This window comes from Chelon labrosus (genome assembly GCF_963514085.1).
Source record: "Chelon labrosus genome assembly, chromosome: 22".
NCBI classification, from domain to species: Eukaryota; Metazoa; Chordata; class Actinopteri; order Mugiliformes; family Mugilidae; genus Chelon; species Chelon labrosus.
In genome coordinates this window covers 22450699-22470318 of record NC_140355.1, presented here as the reverse complement: position 1 = coordinate 22470318, position 19620 = coordinate 22450699, and the positions used below count along the sequence as shown (strand labels likewise).

Genomic DNA, 19620 nt, shown 5'->3' with positions numbered 1-19620 from the left:
CCTGTATCTGTTCTGATCATGTTTTCTTCCCTCAGCTGACGTTGCAGGACCATGTTGTCCTCACTGACGGTTAAAACCTCCCTCGTCGTCCATGTGACTTTTGTCCGTCCTGGTCATAAATCACCCGTTCTGTTTGACTCGTTATGAAGTCTAAAATAAAACGTGTCTTTATGTCAGAATAATGTGACGTAGAAACACCTGAGACGGGTCAAATTTGACCCAGAAAGACAAGAGGAAGGTTAAGACGCCTCGAAGTCTCAAAGACAGACCAACTTCATCTTCAAATTATTTCGTGGTGGAAAGTTTATCTGGAGTCTCTCTGTTGGGAACTGATTCTAATCCTGCAAAGATCTGCTGGGCCAATCAGATTGTTTGGGGGGCGGGGCTCAGTGTGGTGATTGACAGAAGATTAACATTAGTCGTGTTGAATTAGTTCACAACTGAATGTCTGTGATTGGTTGGAGGACTATTCAGATGATGCATCGACTTAAACCCCGCCCCTTAATGAAAACTGCATGCTAACGTGCAATGCTAACAGCTAGCATGTTAGCGCTGCTGTCCAGCAGTGTCTTTCTGCTCATGTAGACCTCTAAAACTAAACCAGGTAGATTTTCATGACTGTTCCACTGTCAGTGGGTGTTAGCATCCTTTAGCAGAGAGTTAGCATCCTTTAGCAGAGGGTTAGCATCCTTTAGCAGAGGGTTAGCATCCGATCAGCTAAGTGGCTCTGATTGGTTGGAGGACCATAACGAAACTCTAAATGGTGTGATAGTGTGTGTTGATGTAGAGGTATTTTTTACTACTATTTAATACTACAGGTACAGTTAGGGTTAGCGTTAGGGTTAGGGGTTAGGGGTTAGGTTCTAGGGAAGGCATTATGTGAATGGAATGTCCTCACAGAGACAGAAACACTGGCCGGTGTGTGTCGTTGCATAATCAGCCTCTTGTAAACAGGAGAGTGGAGCCACTTGTACCGGGCAGCACACATCTCTAAACAGCTTCATTTCCTCTGAGCACGAGGGAATGTCAGTAAACAATCAGCCATTTCCAGATAAAACTCACCAGCTCAAACTCTGGAGCAACAGAGACAGAAACGGATTATATTATATCATATTATATTAGGCTTTGTGTGAATCTGTCCTCGTTAGCCGACTGATAGCAGAGCTAGGAGAAGGTCAACAGGCCTCCTCTAATGAAGACGACAGCACGAGTCAGACGATGCCTCGGTCACCAGAGTCCTGCATCGTCACTTGTGCAGAGACCTGAGCAGATGGGTAGAAAGGGAAAGTCTCTGGGTGTCAAAGGTCTATGAAATCCTTCCAGGAGGACGGGGGAGGATTAATGTGCAATATAGATATGCATCATTCCACATTTAAAGCATAGACTGTATATAAATATGGACACCACATCTCGTCTTCCTCTCATTGGTCAAACTGACTCTAGTTTCCCGGGGATACGGGCGGCGCCATCTTGTGAGTTTGGATCCAGAGTCTGATCAGTACGGTCTGAGGGCGGAGCCACGTGGAGCCGTGATATTGATGCCCCGCCCACACTTCCTCCAGACTCACTCATGTTTTAGTTTAATTAATACTACGCTCTGCTCTACCTCCACCTGCTACAAGGAGATGATGGATTATACACTGGATTTGTTTATGTATTTATTTTTTACAACTCTCACGGTCCCATAGGAGCGTTTTACGGAGCAGTTGGCATGGCAACTGGTGGTCGCAAATTATGTCACATCCTGTTTCTTTAGCGTCAAATAACTAAAACGAAACTTATCCAAAAAATTGACACTTGAACATTCATTAACATTTTATTAACTACCTAAAATGACAGAAACCATCCTTTTAATGTGACCCAAGTCCCGCCCCCACTAACATTGAGGGGGTGGAGCTTATGACCTACACTGCAGCCAGACACCAGGGGGAGCTCTACTTAGTTTGGCTTCACTTTACAGGAGCAGTTCCACCATCCATCTTTATACCATCTATGATTTAAATGTTTTGTTTTATATATCCAGACAACTGCACTTGGTGTGTTTCTAGAAGATGTTTCATCCGAGTTCTAAAAAACTGAAACTCACATGACTAGAGTCTCACCTGTGGATGTGTTTCATGTCTTTGTAATCACTTTCCGTCCTCTCCTATTTGTGTCTTTCTCTGTTTTGCGTTACTTCACCGTCTTTGTCTTTGTCAAGAAATCTCAACAAGTCTGGTTGTTTCATCTTCTTCACGACTGAGAACCTTCTGTTAAATTCTAAATTAATCCGTTGTCGCCCAGAAATATTTAAGTGTTTTAAGTCACACAGCATCCTGCTGCAACAAATATTCACTCAAGCTCTAAATCGTGTCTCGATCCAACACTTAAATATACTCCCCACTACTTTTTGTATTGTGCTATTTCCTCCAGTTTGGTCAAACGTGCAGCGAGCTTCTGTTTCGGGAACTTACAGGAACTAAAACTGTGACCGTGAGGCCGACCTTCAGCCTGGATGGAGCAGATGGAGACGTCAGACGCCGCAGAATTTGTCTTTTAAAAACAAAATCTGATATTGAGCCATAGCCTTGTCTGACGGGATTACACAGCGGGATTAGTTCACACCTAATCTGCATGTATCACACACTTTAATCCCGCTGCTTCCCGCGTGGAAATAATCACAGCTGAGGTGATATAATCCAGACGTAATCCATCCGCCTTAATCCCAGAGTCACCAACAGCAGCAGCAGCAGCAGCAGCAGCAGCAGCAGCATCAGCCTCTAGTTCAGCTCTAACGATGTCAAATAAGATGTAAACTTTAACCTGGGTGTAGAGTTAGACCACAGCACCATTTAATCCCTGAGTGGATCAGCCCACTCTGCTCTCTCTCTCTCTTCAGCTTCTCATCCACCTCTGTAAATCGCTGTAATCACATTAATGTAAAGTCTCGCGCTCAGAGCGACTGGATCCTGTTTATAATCGTCTGTACACTCCACGGCTCCTTCAGTATTTTTCAACTCGACCTCATCGTCACACAAAAACAAATTCCTTGCAGGCGTGAGCGTAGATCTGATTCAGATTATCATGGAGGAGCAGGAGTCTGTGACTGTGGCGTCGTGCACGGATGATAAAATAAAAATATGAGTCAAGACAAGCAGCCGCTGCACAAAGAGGAGAGACGTGTGGTTCTTTATGAACGTGATGCACGTCACTGTTAAAATAAGAGAGCACGTCTGTGGTGACACCGCTCTGAAATAACTTATACAAAGGTGGAAAAACTTTTATTCTGTGCTTCGTTTTATACAAAATATAAAAGAGTGGCCGTTCACGTTCTCCATGTGTGTCTTTATTTATTTATTTATTTATTTATTTGTGTCTCTTTAAAACCGAGACCAGAGCTAAAGAATATTTCTGTGTCTTCCTTTGTAGATGACAGAGGGACTGGATTATTTATTTGTGTCCTCTGCAGCCACAATTATAATCAATGTTCAATAGGTTTTTATCAATTATAATCATAAAAACAATAGTTTACACCAATTAAAATCAATGATTAATTGGTTATTATCAATTATAATCAGTGATCAGGTCTTTATTTATACCCGTGGGGACATTAGGGACAGTTTCCTATGTTAAATGGGAGAGATTAGGACATTAATTTGAACTTTTTAAATTCATAAAGTCCAAATAAACGTCTTCAAACGTGAGGCTTTAACAAACCAGAGGTTTATTATCTTATCTGATAAAGAAAAATGACTTTTCGAAGCTGAAATCAGAGAAAGTTTGATATTTATTCTTCAGAAAGAGCTGAAATATTATTAATGTTTAATTAATAGTTGAAATAAAGTTTGTCTTTGCTGCTATTAGTGAAATATTAGTGAAATATTAGAACATGATTCATAAACTCTTTAATAACTTTAGCATCGGTTCATTCCTGCGTCTATAAAGTTTGATGTGAAGTTCGTCACATCGTTGTCCATCTTTAATCAGACCAGTCCTTCATTTATCTCTTTCTTTATTTGCGTGTCTGTTGTCAGGTCCAGAGCTGCAGAGTGTCTCTGTGTAGGTGACAGAGGGTCTGGATCCGCTCTTTGTCTCCTCTCCACCGTTGCATTCCTGCTCTCCACATGCAGCTCCAGCTTTCAGGCCGAGCGCTGCAGCACGCGGGAAAGTGCCTCGCTCAGTGCTTTCCTTTGACTGTGAAATGCTTACGGGCAGGCAGAGGGGTTTCCAGGCTATGCGATGACCCCGCGGGCCAACACTGATGACGGGGGGGTTTCTATTGTGCCGTGAGCCTCTATGTTCGGCCTTTGCCAGGGTATAAAAGCTGGGGTCGGGTGTTGCAGGGGACCAGCACGAGCCAGCCTCCCTCACACGGCACTGCAAGCTAAACTAACGCAGGTAAGGACACACCTGCACCAGACATGCACCAGGGCCCACTCCCTGAACCGCCACGCCCCGGCCAAAGCACCCCCGTCCTGGGGGAGAGTCCGTCCGGCGCCCAAATGAGCCTCAAACCCAAAGAGCAGACTTTTAGTTCACACCCCAAAACCCCCAGCCCTCTCTCACAACGTCAACACCTCCGACACTTTGATTTTTATTTTACACCTCTATTTGTGTTCCTCCCTCTCTCACCCAGACTCTCCTGAAGCCCCTCACCATGTCTCAGACCACCAAGTCCGCCTCCAGCCAGGGCACCGACGCCAAGGACAAGGGAGCTCCAGCCCCAGCTGCCACCAGCAAGGCCACCAAGACCGGCGAGCCCGGCATGGGATCCTACAGAGTGAGTCATGTTTGTTCTCTGGTTAAATGACCCTCTGGTTTACTGGTGATGGGACGTTTAAAGGCCTGAGGAGTGGTTGATCTTTATTTGAGATAATCAGGAGAATTATACTAATGATTAAAACAAAGATTCTTCAATATAAGTGCAAAAAAAAGTGCATGAAAATACTGGAATAGTGGAAAAATATGAAGAAATATGAAAGTAGGTGAATTTAGTGTTGGTTTATTGCAAATAGTGGAGAGAGAAGAACTTATTTAAAGCAGTGCGGGTAAAAATCTAGCATTAAAATCCACCTAGAATGAGTCAAATGTTTTTATGTTGTCAGTGAATCTACTCATTCTGCAGATCTGATAATAACAAGTGTTGGTCTCTAACAGAGCCTGTGTGCCAGGATGAGTCCTGGTCTATAACTTCTTTAGTTTTATTAACTCTGTGCAGCTAAGCAGCTAAAAGCTTCACCTAAACCCTTTGGCTGATCTTTCTCCTCGTGTCCAGATCATGCTCTTCGACCAGGAGAACTTCCAGGGCAGGATGATGGAGGTCCAGAACGAGTGTATGAACGTGTGTGACCGTGGCATGGACAGAGTGCGTAGTATCATCGTGGAGTGCGGCCCGTAAGTGACGCCAGCCCAGAGAGAGTCACGCTTTGCTCTGCTCTTTAAATATGTTTCTTTCCTCTAATTCTTTCCTCACCCCCTGTATATCCCGTCTCCCCCTTTCCCTCCTGCCTGTCCACCTCCTCACCCCCACACCCGCCCCACCTCTCCAGCTTTGTTGCCTTCGAGCAGACTAACTTCCGTGGGGAGATGTTCATCCTGGAGAAGGGAGAGTATCCTCGCTGGGATACCTGGAGCAACTCCTACCGCAGTGACTGCCTCATGTCCCTCAGGCCCATCCGCATGGTACGACCAGAGAACCACGGGATCGAACATTTAACACAAATACTGCTTAAAAAATGAGATGAAATGCTCCTTAGACGGCAGAAATCTAGACTGAGGCATTCAGGGCTGATGGTTAATGATAGTACGATCAATAATCAGTGGGTTTGGGTTCTTTATAATCAATAATGGGCTGGTTTCTATAAATTATACTCAATAATCAGTTGTTTTTATATATAATTGTAGAGAACAGAGTGTTAATTTGATCATTTTAGGGCAGTTTGAGTCCAAATGTACCTCTTCACACATCTGGCTTTAACAAACCTGAACTCAGTTTATTTATTTATTATCTGAAATGATTTTTAGAAGCTGAAACTGTTCAAAGTTTGACATTTATGCTTCAAAAACAGCAGAAATATTTAATCGGCTGTCAATAATAATGTTAAATAATGTTCTGCCTTGTTTTTACCCTAGTCCTCTGTACGGAGGCCTCTGTAGGACATTTTAAACCCTTTTATCTTTTATTATTTAATCTGACATGCTATCATTAGCATGTTAGCAGTGAGCAGTGGCTTTAAAGGCGCCCCTTCATGAGCTGAAGTCTGCAGTAAACTTCCTACCATAGCTCAACGCCGCCCCCTCTGGAGAGACGGTGTCATTACAACAACAAACAAACTCAAACCTGAGGCGTTTTTAACTCCTTCCTCCCTCCCGACCCCCTACAGGACAGCATGGAGCACAAGATCTGCCTGTACGAGCTCTCCGACTTCAAGGGCAACAAGATGGAGATCCAGGAGGACGACGTGCCCACCCTCTGGGCGCACGGCTTCTGTGACAGAGTGGGCAGCGTGAGGGTCCCAGGAGGAGCGTGAGTGCAAACACCTTGTCTTGTCTTACGGCTGCAGGATCGGTTCTGTACATGATGCTCTGTGTGACAGGGAGGAATCAGCCCAGAGGGGGGGTCCCACGTAGGAATAGAGCAGAGTCTCTGTTCTGTAAACATTGTTTTAGACGTAGCTCTGGAGGACGCTGCAGGCCTCCACGGGTCAACACCACAGAGAGGCTCCACGCTGACTGACTCCTGTTCTCTCTACAAACATGAGCTTTAAGCCCAGAGGAACACGCTCCTCTTCATCTTTACTGTTCTTATCACAGCTGCTCTGAGTGAAACTCTTCATCAGGGATTAATGTTATTGTTTGAATGTGTAGATGATAAAGATTCAGAAACTCTGATAACTCCTGAAACCACAGAATGACCACTAGAACCAACCACTAGAACAACCCATGGGCCCTCTAAAGGCAGCTCATCATTGGCCACTAGAACGTCTTTGAGGACACCCAGAGATCTCCTCACTGACAACTAGAACCTTACAGATAAACTCTAAGGCGTCCTGAAGGACCTCTAGAATGACCTCAGTGACCACAGAAACTTAATAATCAACCTTTGGAACCTCCTTAGTGATCAGTAGAACTTTTTACAAGAACCTGAGACCTTCTAAGTTTACCCTGGAGGCTGGAGCAATAAGAACCTTGTAGAACCTCCAGTAATAAAGTCTTTAATGATTGCTATCACCAATTAAGCACTTCTAGAACCTAATGAAGGAAGAAATTAACCTCTAGAACCTCCTCAGTGCCAACCAACCATCCTCACTTACCCCTAGGAGCTACTTAAGAGCATCTAGAACCACCTCACTGTCCACTAGAACTTTGCAAGGGATTTATTCACCTATTTGGTGATCACTAGAACCCTTTAGATAATCCTATAACGTCCTAAAGGGGCTGTGAAACCTCCTCAATCGCAAGCCGTGGACCTTCTTAAAGGACCTCCAGAACCTCCTCATTTACTATGAGAACATCTTTAAGGACACACAGAGAACCATACAGACCTCCTAAAGGATCAGAACTAAATAGTGGACCTCTAGAACCTCCTTCTCACTAGAATATGTCAGTATTTTCCAATGCCAAACTCTATTAGAACCTTGTAGAACCTCATTAAGGACATCTAGAAGCATGTAAATGATTCATAACCTAAAGGACCTATTTGGTAATCACCAGAACCCTTCAGTTAACCTTAGAACGTCCTGTAGAGTCTGTAGAACCTCCTCAATCACAAACTACCTCTCACAAAAACCCTTAAAACCCCATACATGTGAACACTAGACTATCTAGATGACATCTTCAACCTCTTGAAAGACCTTTAGAACTTCCTCTGTAGAACATCAACCCTTCACTAACCACTAGAACCACCTTAAGCACCAATAAAGCTTCTAGTATACGTCTGGGATCACAGAAATAACACCAAGAACTCTTTAAACCTCCTCAGTGACGTCTAGAAACAAATAAATGTATTACCGGCTCCGTGAAGATCGTGGTCATTAACTCTCCTCCCCCTCTCCTCCCTCCATGCCGGCCTCAGTTGGGTGGGATACCAGTACCCCGGATACAGAGGCTACCAGTACCTGTTTGAGTGCGGCGACTACAGACACTACAACGACTTCTGCGCCTTCCAGCCCCAGATCCAGTCCATGCGCCGCATCAGGGACATGCAGTTCCACCAGAGAGGCTGCTTCACCTTCACCTCCGCCAGCAAGTGAGCGGCGCTGTCGCAGCCCCCTCAGCTTTTTATCTCTCCAAGCGACGAGCCCCCACTCTCTCTCTCTCTCTCTCTCTCTCTCCGGTCTCCAATCCTTTCCTCCACCACCATCACCACCACCACCACCATCGCTCCATCCCGAAGGAAAGGCAGAATGAGAGCAGACAACACTTTGGACGACCTTAAGTGACTTTTTATGGTGCTAAGAAAATAAAGATGTTGTGAAAAACCTCAACCCTCCCTGACTGCATCGCATTTATTCATTTTAATCATTAGAATATCTGGATTATAACTCCTACAGTACATATTTAGTTTTGTCCGATCTCAATTAACGGCAACATTACACATAAAAATACAAAAAGAGGAAATATGAAAAATAATATGAGGTTTACGGAAAAATTCTCAAAAAAAAAATATTTCTGATTTTTGCTGGTTTCTTTTTTTAAAACTCAAAGAAGTAAATCTTTAACTGAAGTAAATGCAAAAGTAGTCAAATAAAGTTAAATAAAGGGAATAACTGAAAAACACTGCAAATAATATATTAATCTAATAACATTATTTGCCAGGTTAACATAATTTATAATATTTAGTGTCCACCAATAAATAAATAATATATATATTTTTTTTACTGTAATATCAAATCCAGTTTTATTTATTCATTATTTTTAGTTTTTTATGTGTTTTTCTGGAGGTTGCCTATTTTCCGGGGTTCCCTGAACACGCCGTGGCCAGCCTCTTAACGTGGTTGCCTTCACGGTTCCTTGAAATTATCAACACCCCCGCTCGGAAGTTGTATAACAATTTAGCTTAGCATGTGTGTACATTACAATGGTGTAGCATAAAATCCAAGTCTGTAACAATAGATCCTCATAATGAAGATTTTCGACTTATTTATTTTAATAATGTTATAATATTTCAAGTCTTAAAAGTTTAGTTTGCAAGTGCCGCCTTGAGGTTGCAAGAATCCCGACAGCACGTAAAGGCAGCAGGACGCCGCTGTTAAACAATCTACTGGAGGTTGTGTGAAGAGAAGACACCATGGCTGCACTATTTAAAGCAAGAAAAGGTGAGTACGTTAAAAAAATAAAAGACAGAACAGTTAAATATTATCATGAAAAACTTTATTTACCTGTAGAAGACGTGTTAGCTTCATATTAGCTGCGTGTGGATGGAAATACCATACATAACATGCACAGTTAGCTTAAAATGCTACATAGCTCTGGGTCCTGATCATAAGTGAAGTCCTTGTCTTATTTAAATATGTGACTAATGTCCAGACCGGAAACATTAAATAGATCCTATTTGATCAAATGCCATTTAAATAAAGCAGCTGTTAGCTTAATGCTAACGTGTTTCTCATAGTTAGCCCCCCGGCTAACAACCTAAGTAAGGTTACAAGTCAGCTAGCTGCTATAAATTAACTTCTAAAAGCTCCAGAGTCGCAGAGGACATCAGGACGGGTTGTGTCTACATGTTTATGTTAAATTTAAAGTTTTTAAAAGTGTTAAACTGAGATGAAGGTGAAGGCAGATGGGGACGACGACCTTTCACCTAGATAACCCCAGCTAACCCCTTTAGCCGGTGGTGCGTTCAAAGACAGTTTAGCAGAAGTTTCAGTATGTGACTAAGTATTAAACTTCTGCTACAAATAATAAATATACTGCATGGTGTTGTCAGATGGCAGCAGTTACCTTATCTATGTTCCAATAATAATAATAATAAAAATAATAAAAGATAATCTGAAAGTGTCAAAGTCTGAGATCATAAAACCGTCTCTTAACCTCCTGAGACTCGAGCTTTTAATCTGCTTCTGTTTAATTTTTAATTTCTTCAAGGTATTTGAGATTAGTAGGACCCAAGAAGTATAAAAACTAAGCATCATCTTTGAACAGGAAGTAGTTTTTGAAAATAAAAAATAAAAAAAGAGAGCGATGTCCTCATATGTGGACATGGGGTTTATACTGTATATTATAATAAAGTCACCAATATGTAACAAAATATGAAACTGCTTATTTTAATACCTGAACACACCTGTGTAAAGACAGAATCACAAACAATAAAATCCCAATGTCCTCAAACGAGTACCTACTAATTAGACTTACACATCATCACCTTCTGCGTAACCCCTTCATACGTCTTATTTTGTAATATTACAGTTGTATATTGTTTCTATATTTTTTGTTGTATAGTTATTTCTATATTTTATACTTCTCTTTTTAACTGAACTGTTGACTCTGAGAGCCCTGCACAAGATTTCCAATGTGCCTGGACTGTTGGTTTTTGCACAAATGGCTAAATAAAGAACTTTGGACCTTGAACCTTGAGATAAACTTTATTCATCCACAAGGGAAATTAATAATTAGCGACTTTGTAGCTTGTTACTATTGATAGAATAGTAAATTTGCATGTCATATCAAGCATAAATAAACAAGTTTCAACTGTAAAAGTGGATGAGGTTTTGTAGCTCGTCCACTTTTGTCCCGTGATCGACTGGAGAATGAAATGTTTTTACATCGACTAGTTGTACTGACCCTTTGCTACCACTAGATGGCAGAATAAAGCATCTACTCTGAGGACAACAGGTTTAAATGAAGCAGAATAAGCTGCAAAAAACCTAAAACTTGATGTCCCCATATGAGGACGCAGAGAGGTTAAAGTAATTATGGATTAGCAAAATAATTGACAGGTAATTTACTAAAAATGATCTTTAAAGCGTCATCATCTAAATGAAACAAATATATATGAGAAAACAATTAAACAAAATATTAATTTAACTAAGTCTAAGACAAGTGAATGAATCCAAAGCTAACATAAAATAACATTTATTTTTCTATTCGTACCACGACCTGATGAATGAGGATCTTTCCCGTCAGATCAGATCAGATCTCATTGTGACCGTCAAGCGTCACCTCTGGTTCGCTGTAGGCGTCTCTGAAGCTGCAGCTGGGTCGCATTGTCCACGTCCATCATCATCATCATCATCATCTTCGTCATCATCCAACTAATTAATCAAAGAGTCTTTTCTCCACAACACGAGGATTAAATCATTTATTCTATCAGCGTTAAAAGCGTCTGGGTGTTTTTATTCACCGTTAAAATGATCAGATTCATGTGTTCACGTCAAAACATTCACCACTAGAGACGTTTACTGATGAAGAGGAGCATCACATCTACTGGAAATAGAACAGGAGGAGGAAGAGGAGGAAGAGGAGGAGGAGGAGGAGGAGGGGGACAAAGAAAAAGAAGAAAGGGAAGAAGGAGGACAATAAGAAAAAGATGATGTAGTAGTAGTAGGAGGAGGAGGAGAAGAAGAAAGAGCGAGGAGGAAGATGAAGGACGATAAGAAAAAGATGATGTAGAAGGAGGAGAAGAAGAAGAGGAGAGCGATTGAGGAGAAGTAGGAAGAGAGGAAGAAAAACATGAAAGAGAAGGGGAAGGAGGTGGACAGTAAGAAAAAGATGATGTAGGAGGAGGAGGAGGGAGATGAGGAGAAGAAGATGGAGAAGAAAGAGAAGGAGAAGGAGAAGGAGGGCAGGAAGGTTAAAGGAGATAGAAGGAGGAAAAGAAAGTAGTATCTTCTATCTTTCTCTCTAGAAGGAGGAGGAAGAGGAGACAGAAATTAAGAGAAAGGAAGGAGGAGGAGGTGAAGGAGAAGGAGAAGGAAGTAGGAGTAGCAGTAGTATCTCCTCCTCCATGTCCTCCTCCTCCATGTCCTCCTCCTCCATGTCCTCCTCCATGTCCTCCTCCATGTCCTCCTCCATGTCCTCCTCCAGTCCTGAATGTGTAGAGTCTTAGAAGACGACCAAGATGTCTCCATGTCTCCACGTCTCCATCGTCTCTGTCCACATAGAGTCCATCTTGGTTCATCTTGTTTCTCTACCTCCATGTTTCTGTCCCTCACCTGATGTTGACTAGTAGAGGTTACCATGGTTACCACCCTCATCCACCAGGAGTTTTTTATTGTGACTGTGTCACTAACACTAAACTGTCCCTCAGCTCTCAGCTTGTGTCTCAGCGGCTGTCGGAGTCTGTCCCAGCTGGCAGAGCTACCAGAGACACATCAGATACTGAGACAGACCTGCAGAGACTACGCGGACAGAGAACTGTCCCCCATCGCCGCCAAGCTGGACAAAGACCACACCTACCCCAAGAAACAGGTACCACCACACACAGACCTGACGTCCCAGAGCTCCTCTGTCCTTATGCCTCCACACTCATTATCATCATGTGGTCTGTCCAGATCCAGGAGCTGGGGGCGATGGGCGTCATGGCGATGGAGGTCCCAGAGGAGCTGGGTGGAGCTGGGATGGACTACCTGGCCTACAGTCTGGCTATGGAGGAGATCAGCAGAGGCTGCGCCAGCACCGGGGTGGTGGTGTCCGTGAACAACGTGGGTTCAGAGCTCAGAGGACACCGTCATCTGTCATGTCTCCATGGTGTCAATGATGTCCTCCTGTCTCTTGTGTCCTCAGTCTCTCTACATCGGACCCGTACTGAAGTTTGGGACCGAGGAGCAGAAGAAGCAGTGGATCAGTCCGTTCACCACCGGGGAGAAGGTGGGCTGCTTCGCCCTCAGTGAGCCAGGTGAATGTTTATGTCTTCCTCTTCATCCTCCTCTTCGTTTCATCCTCCTCTTCCTCTTCCTCCTCCTCTTCGTTTTCCTTCTGTTCTCCTTCTTTCTCCTCCTCTTTCTTATTCTTCTGCTTTCTCGTCTTTCTTCTTCTTTTTCTTCCTCCTCTTCGTCTTCATCCCTCCTCTTCTTTTCTCTCCTTGTCTTCCTCCACCCCTTCTTTCTACTTCCTTTTCTTTTTCCTTTTCTTCTTCTTCCTCCTCCTCTTTCTCTCTCCCTTTTCTTCTTCTTCCTCCTCTTTCTCTCTCCCCTTTCTTCCTCTTCCTCTCGCTCCTCGTCTTCCTCTTCCTCCTCCTCCTTTCTCCCTCCTCTTCTCTAGCTCCTCTCTAGCTCTTCCTCTTTAGCTCTTCCTCTGGCTCATCCCCTGTAGCTCATCCCCTCTAGCTCTTCCCCTCTAGCTCTTCCCCTCTCGCTCTTCCTCTCTCGCTCTTCCTCTCTCGCTCTTCCTCTCTCGCTCTTCCCCTGTAGCTCTTCCCCTGTAGCTCTTCCCCTGTAGCTCTTCCTCTCTCGCTCTTCCTCTCTCGCTCTTCCCCTGTAGCTCTTCCTCTCTAGCTCTTCCTCTCTAGCTCTTCCTCTCTAGCTCTTCTTCCAGCTCTTCCTCTCTAGCTCCTCCTCTAGCTCCTCCTCTAGCTCCTCCTCCTCTGATCCGTCCTAATTTAACCAGATCTATTAACATGTCAGATGTTTGGGTCTTCGTTGTGTTTCCAGGTAACGGCAGCGACGCTGGAGCAGCCTCCACCGTGGCTCGTCAGGACGGAGATGAGTGGGTCCTGAACGGAACCAAAGCCTGGATCACCAACAGCTGGGACGCCTCGGCCACCGTCGTCTTCGCCACCACCGACAAGTCGCTCAAACACAAGGCAGGGCACCGCTGCACCTCTTAAAGTAGAAGAAGAAGAAGAGTCGACGGATGGGTCAGGTGGTAACGGTGAATGTTGTTTATCCTCCTCCAGGGTATCAGTGCGTTCCTCATCCCCATGCCACACCCGGGACTCTCTCTGGGCAAAAAGGAGGACAAGCTGGGCATCAGAGCCTCGTCCACCGCTAACATCATCCTGGAGGACTGCAGGGTACCGCTGGGGAACATGCTGGGTCCACGGGGAGCAGGCTTCAAAATCGCCATGGTATGCTTTTCAAAATAAGAGCACGAACAAGCTGCAGACATGAGATGGAAGGAAAATGTTTGTCCCACGTAACGCAAGTGTCTTTGTGTCTCTCAGCAAACCCTGGACAGCGGTCGGATCGGCATCGCGGCTCAAGCTCTCGGCATCGCTCAGGCTGCTCTGGACTGCTCGGCCGACTACGCCCATAAAAGGACGGCGTTTGGAGCGCCCATCGGGAAACTGCAGGCCATACAGGTAGAGGAGACCCCTGGTCTGAACCCCCCCAGTCTGAACCCGCCCTAGTCTGAACCCTCCCCTGATCTGACCCCCCCTGGTCTGAACCTCCCCCAGTCTGAACCCCCGTCTCTAACGGTCCATTAGTTTTGTGACATCTTAGAAAAGACAGAATTTTTTAGTAACTCAACTTTCTCTCCTCGTGTTCATCAGCAATCCTTCGTCCATGACCCTGTCTCTGGTTCTTCTCTTTCCTTGGACCATTGTTGTTGTCCTCTTCTTCTTCTTCCTCTTGTTCTCCTTCTCCTTCTCCATCGTGCTCATCTCCTGCTGCTTCTTCTTCCTGTTTCTCTTCCTCCTCCTCCTCCTCCTTCTTTCACTTGAAACTTCAGTTAGAGTTTTGTGGCGTCTCCTCCAGTGTTTTTTTTTTTTTTTTTTTCTGCATTGCTTAGTTCAAACTGGCGGACATGGCCGTGGCGATAGAGAGCGCTCGTCTGCTCACCTGGAAGGCGGCTCTCCTTCGAGATTCAAAGAAAGCCTTCACTAAGGTACGTTCTGGTCGCCTGTGGCGTACATTTGATTTCCTGCAGAATAGCAGACATTGAACGCATCTCTACCTTGCAGGAAGCAGCCATGGCCAAGCTAGCAGCGTCTGAAGCCGCGACCTTCTGCTCTCATCAGGTAACGAACCCACGACAACACAAAACAATAAGACCAACAAACAAACCCTCCATGATCACTTTATAATGCTCCTCTATGTGCACCTCAAATCAGGCCATCCAGGTTCTGGGTGGGATGGGCTATGTGACGGACATGCCTGCCGAGAGGCACTACCGGGACGCTCGCATCACAGAGATCTATGAGGGCACCAGTGAGATCCAGAGGCTGGTCATCGCCGGCCAGCTGCTGAAGGAATACCAGTTATAGGCACATGTGATTGAGACGGTCCGCCCACAGACAGAAAGACGCCAGTGTGATTCGCTCAAACATGAAATCATGAGCTCAGGTGCAGATTTTATACTTCATTATTTTTTTTGACGGGACTTTCTTCACATCAACGCCACAAAAGTTGAGAAGAGATTCATATCTGCCTCATGTGTCAAAGAAATCCAGGAATCAATTTCAGTACACTGTTGAGTTTAAGTTGCCTTCACTGCCCTACATGGGTCATCAGATTAAAGGGTCAGTTCGACCTGTGTGTAATAAATCAGACTTATAGAAATACTGTACATATGTGAACTGTAGATATTAATAAAACATAAAGAGCTGCTTTAAAAATGTTTGCGTCCTTCAGAATTTTCTACTTTTCTGCATAGAAATGACTCAAAACATCCTGAAAGTAGACAAAGAGAACCCAGTCAAAAACATGAAACGGAAATATTCTAGCTGTGTATTTGATTATTTAATAAAATGAATCATATGTGAGTTGCAAAAATTAGTCCCGGTTTACAGTAAACAGCTGATCAGTGGTCTACAGCAGCTTGGAGGAATTTTAGCCCATTCCTCAGAACAGAACCACTTCAGTTCTGAGATGTTGGTGGGTTTCCTCACATCAACTGCTTGCTTCAGGTCCTTCCACAACATTTCTATTGGATTAAGGTCAGGACTTTGACTTGGCCGTTCCTAAACATTCATCTTGTTCTTCTCTAACCGTTCTTTTGTAGAACCACTTGTGTTCTTGGTTCTCGTTGTCTTGCTGCATGACCCAGTTTCTCTTCACATTCAGCTCATGGACAGATGTCCTGACATTTTCTTTTAGAGTTCACTGGTAGAATTCAGAATTCATTGGTCCATCAATGAGGACAAGCCGTCCTGGTCCAGATGCAGCAGGACAGGCCCAAACCAGGACATTAGCACCCCCATGTTTGATGGAGGGATGAGGTTCTGATGCTGGAATGATGCAGTGTTGGTTCATCTCATTTAAACCAAACTATTCTACTTTGGTCTCATCTGTCCACTAAACATTGTCCCAATAGTCTTCTGTCTTGTCCACATGATGTTTAGAAATGTTCTTCTTGGAGAGCAGTGTCTTTGTCCATCACACCATGGTTGTTCAGTGGATTCATCAACATTAACATCAGCCAATGAGAGAGAGGCCTTTAGCTGCTTAGAAGTTCCCCTGGGTTCCTTTGGGACCTCTCAGACTATTATGGAGTGATCTTTGTTGGTGGACCACTCCTGTGGTCCACCAACCACTCCTGGTGGACTCCTGTGGAGTGGTCCACCAAACTCTTTAGAGATGGTTCTGGAACCTTTTCCAGCCTGATGAGCAACAACAACTCTTTCTCTGAGCTCCTCAGAAAGCTCCTTTGTTCACAAACATGTGTTGTGAAGATCAGACTGAGACAAATCCCTGATTTATTGAAACTAAACCAGGAACTGAACCACACCTGAGTCTCATTACATTGATGGAAACACTTCTGAACACGTGGACTCTGATTGGATCCTAGAAGAGCTCCTCTCTGATATGTAATATTGGCTCACTCCCTGCATAAACACAGACACAAGTCTAATATTTCAGTTTCACGTGTCTGATTGGGTTCTCTTTGTCTACTTTCAGGATGTTTTGAGTCATTTTCATGCAGAAATGTAGAAAGTTGTGAAGGATGCAACTAGAGGAGGTGAAATCAACTGAGGAAAACATACAAATAATCAAATAAAATTAAAGTGTAGTTTGGATCCAGATGAACTGGAGGCTCTTATAAAGATGTGTTTATTGATTTGGGTGAACTGACCCTTTCAGGTCACATGTACCATAACCAGGTTTATTTAGTCCTGACTCCGTCTCTCACATTTAACACCAGGAGAAACGTTTTCTCAGGTCCAACCACCAGAGGGCGACAGAGTGCCTTCATGTCCCACATTCTGACTTCCGTCCTCTCCCCTGTTCACACTGACTCTGTTCCCTGGGTGTTAGTCAGATACTTGAATAATATAATAATAATGGAGATAAAGACGGTTTGAAGCAGGTTAAATAATGTGAAGAGGCTTTAGGAATGAACTGCAGTGTGTCCGCCTCTTGTGCCTCAACACCTTGTACATATTTTATTGTAATTTATTGTCTGCAGATGATCACAAAAAACACGATGACAGTCATTTGTAGGTGAGATTGTGTTGCAACATAATAAAACTGATCCGTGAGAAACTATAAGCTGCTGTGGAGAAACGTCTGTTGTACAAAAGTGAAGCCAAAGTGTAGGAGAACCAGACGCCGCCATCTTGTCCTTTAAAGTGTGATGCTGCCTTCAGGTAAGGTAAGATAAAACAATCCTTTTGATTTGTTGGTTTACCACAACATTCATATGAACACAGAGCCCTCTTGCTGTTTTTAAACCTTGAAATCTTTAAGCCTCAAGTTCACAAGTAATTACAGTTTTTTGTAGTTTTATTTTAAATGGCCTCATCCTTTAATTATATCTTAACGTTTCCTACAGTAAGCTAACTGGTCGTTAAATTAGAATATTTATTTCCCGTGTCTCATCGGTAACAGGCCGACAGATTTGAGCATCATTGGCGTAAACCCTGTCAAGAGGGTGGAAACCTGAGAGCACACATCCGTCTGACTTCACGTTGCAGAGCCGCCATCTTGGATCGTCTCAGAACTAGCTCAATATTTAAAAATAAGAAGATGCGTTAAAGTGCAACCTGTAGGATTAGAAATTGATGCTTATAGACTAAATCTGTTCAGAACATACCACTGTTTATAAAGATGGACGGTGGAACAGCTCCTCTTAAGTGAAGCCAAAGCAAGTAGAGCTCCCCCGGTGGCTGGCTGCAGTATAGATCATAAGCTCCACCTCCTCCATGTTAGTGGGCGGGACTTGGGCCAAACTAAAACACTAAAATACACGTCAAATATTTTTTTTTCAAGGATGGTTTCTGTCATTTTAGGTAGTTAATATAATGTTGATGAATGTTTAAGTGTAAAGAAACAGGATGTAATGGCGACTACCAGTTGCCACGACAACCGCTCCGTGAAGCGGTCCCCTGGGACCCTGAGAGTTGTAAAAAATGAATAAAAAAAAAATAAGTCCAGTGTATAATCATCATGTCCTTGTAACAGGTGGAGGTAGAGCAGAGCGTAGTATTAATTAAACTAAAACATGAGTGAGTCTGGAGGAAGTGTGGGCGGGGCATCAATATCACGGCTCCACGTGGCTCCGCCCTCAGACCGTACTGATCAGACTCTGGATCCAAACTCACAAGATGGCGCCGCCCGTATCCCTGGGAACATAGAGTCAGTTTGACCAATGAGAGGAAGAGGAGACGTGGTGTCCATGTTTATATACAGACTATGCTCCATACCTGTTGATGAGACTCAGGTGTTTTGAGTCATTCTTATGCAGAAATGTGGAATATAAGTCGTTTCTGTGCAGCTGTCGGGTTGTCCCATGCGTCTTGCAGCAGGGTAACGTCTTGTCCCCTTTAAACTTGTGATTAGTTTGCACTGATATGCTGATAATGTGGCCTCAGATTGTTCCAACAGCTTCTCCGTCTTTTCAGTTTGAGTTAATTTGTTTGTCGTCACGGGAGGTTGTTGTCCATCAGCGTGTTCTGTTCTGTTGTTGTTCCCCACTCTGTTTGTGTACATGCTCTACTTTTTGTGTTCAGGCCACTGATTGCTCCACTGCTCCAGATCTAGGCCACACTTCCTGACGCTGGAGTTGCACCCTCTCCCCTCCCCTCCCCTCCCCTCCCCTCCCCACACCCCCCCTCCCCACACCCCCCAGTCTGCGGGGCGCATTGTTCGGGGGCGGCCTCGCATGCTCCGTCCTGGGCCACGCCGCTCGTTTACTGCTCCGCCGGGGTGTGTGAACCAAGGCCCTGATTACTTTGACGTCACCTTCTTGGCTCTTATTTGCTTCCTTCATTTCATGAGCACAGGTCAGATCTTTATCTGGAGCGACCTGCTTTCTGAAAACGTGACCTTTGACCTCGTTTGAGGAGCGACTCTGAGGGATCATCTTCACATATGTGACAGAGATTAGTTATTAGTTAACTTTCCTGATGACTCCAGCTCATCCTGAACCAAACATGACTCCATCTGAACTGTTTCCACTTCTCCTTGTTGGTCGTTTGAACGTATTCCAACTTAAATTCTTAAATTTTGTCTTTTTTTAAAAAATCTTTTAATGACCAACCTTTGCTCTTCCCTCTGGTTGAACTCTTTCGTCTTTCCTTCCTCTTCATGCACCTTGTTTTGTTGTTTTTTTTCTTGCATCTGCAGCAACTTAAATTTAAACGTTTAATTCTCATGTGGTCAAATAAAGTCGCTGTTTTTTGCAGGAGATTGTTGCACTTAGAACGTGCAACTCTATTATGGTTTCAAAATAAAAAAAACTGATGCAATTTGCAGAATTAAAGTGAATTATTTTAATTTCTTCAACAGAACTTGGATTAAAAATGATAAAAATGTCAAAACT

At 43.9% G+C, this 19620-nt stretch overlaps 2 protein-coding genes across 2 annotated transcripts; both read left to right on the top strand.

The window, feature by feature from the left end:
- Positions 1 to 4636: 4636 nt before the first annotated feature.
- Positions 4637 to 8424, top strand: crybb1 (crystallin, beta B1; the record flags this gene model as incomplete). The annotated part of the gene is made up of 5 exons (XM_084572788.1): positions 4637 to 4759; positions 5255 to 5373; positions 5529 to 5661; positions 6363 to 6505; positions 8054 to 8424. The coding sequence occupies 5 exons, from the start codon at positions 4637 to 4639 to the stop codon at positions 8229 to 8231; spliced, it is 696 nt and encodes a 231-aa protein (XP_084428914.1). The 3' UTR covers positions 8232 to 8424.
- A 797-nt stretch (positions 8425 to 9221) lies between these two features.
- acads (acyl-CoA dehydrogenase short chain) lies at positions 9222 to 15469 on the top strand. Its single transcript, XM_084572785.1, has 10 exons — positions 9222 to 9296; positions 12227 to 12387; positions 12471 to 12620; positions 12703 to 12814; positions 13569 to 13720; positions 13814 to 13984; positions 14081 to 14218; positions 14650 to 14745; positions 14822 to 14878; positions 14972 to 15469. Exons 1-10 carry the CDS (start codon positions 9269 to 9271, stop codon positions 15122 to 15124), a joined length of 1218 nt encoding a protein of 405 aa, XP_084428911.1. The 5' UTR covers positions 9222 to 9268; the 3' UTR covers positions 15125 to 15469.
- Positions 15470 to 19620: the final 4151 nt, after the last annotated feature.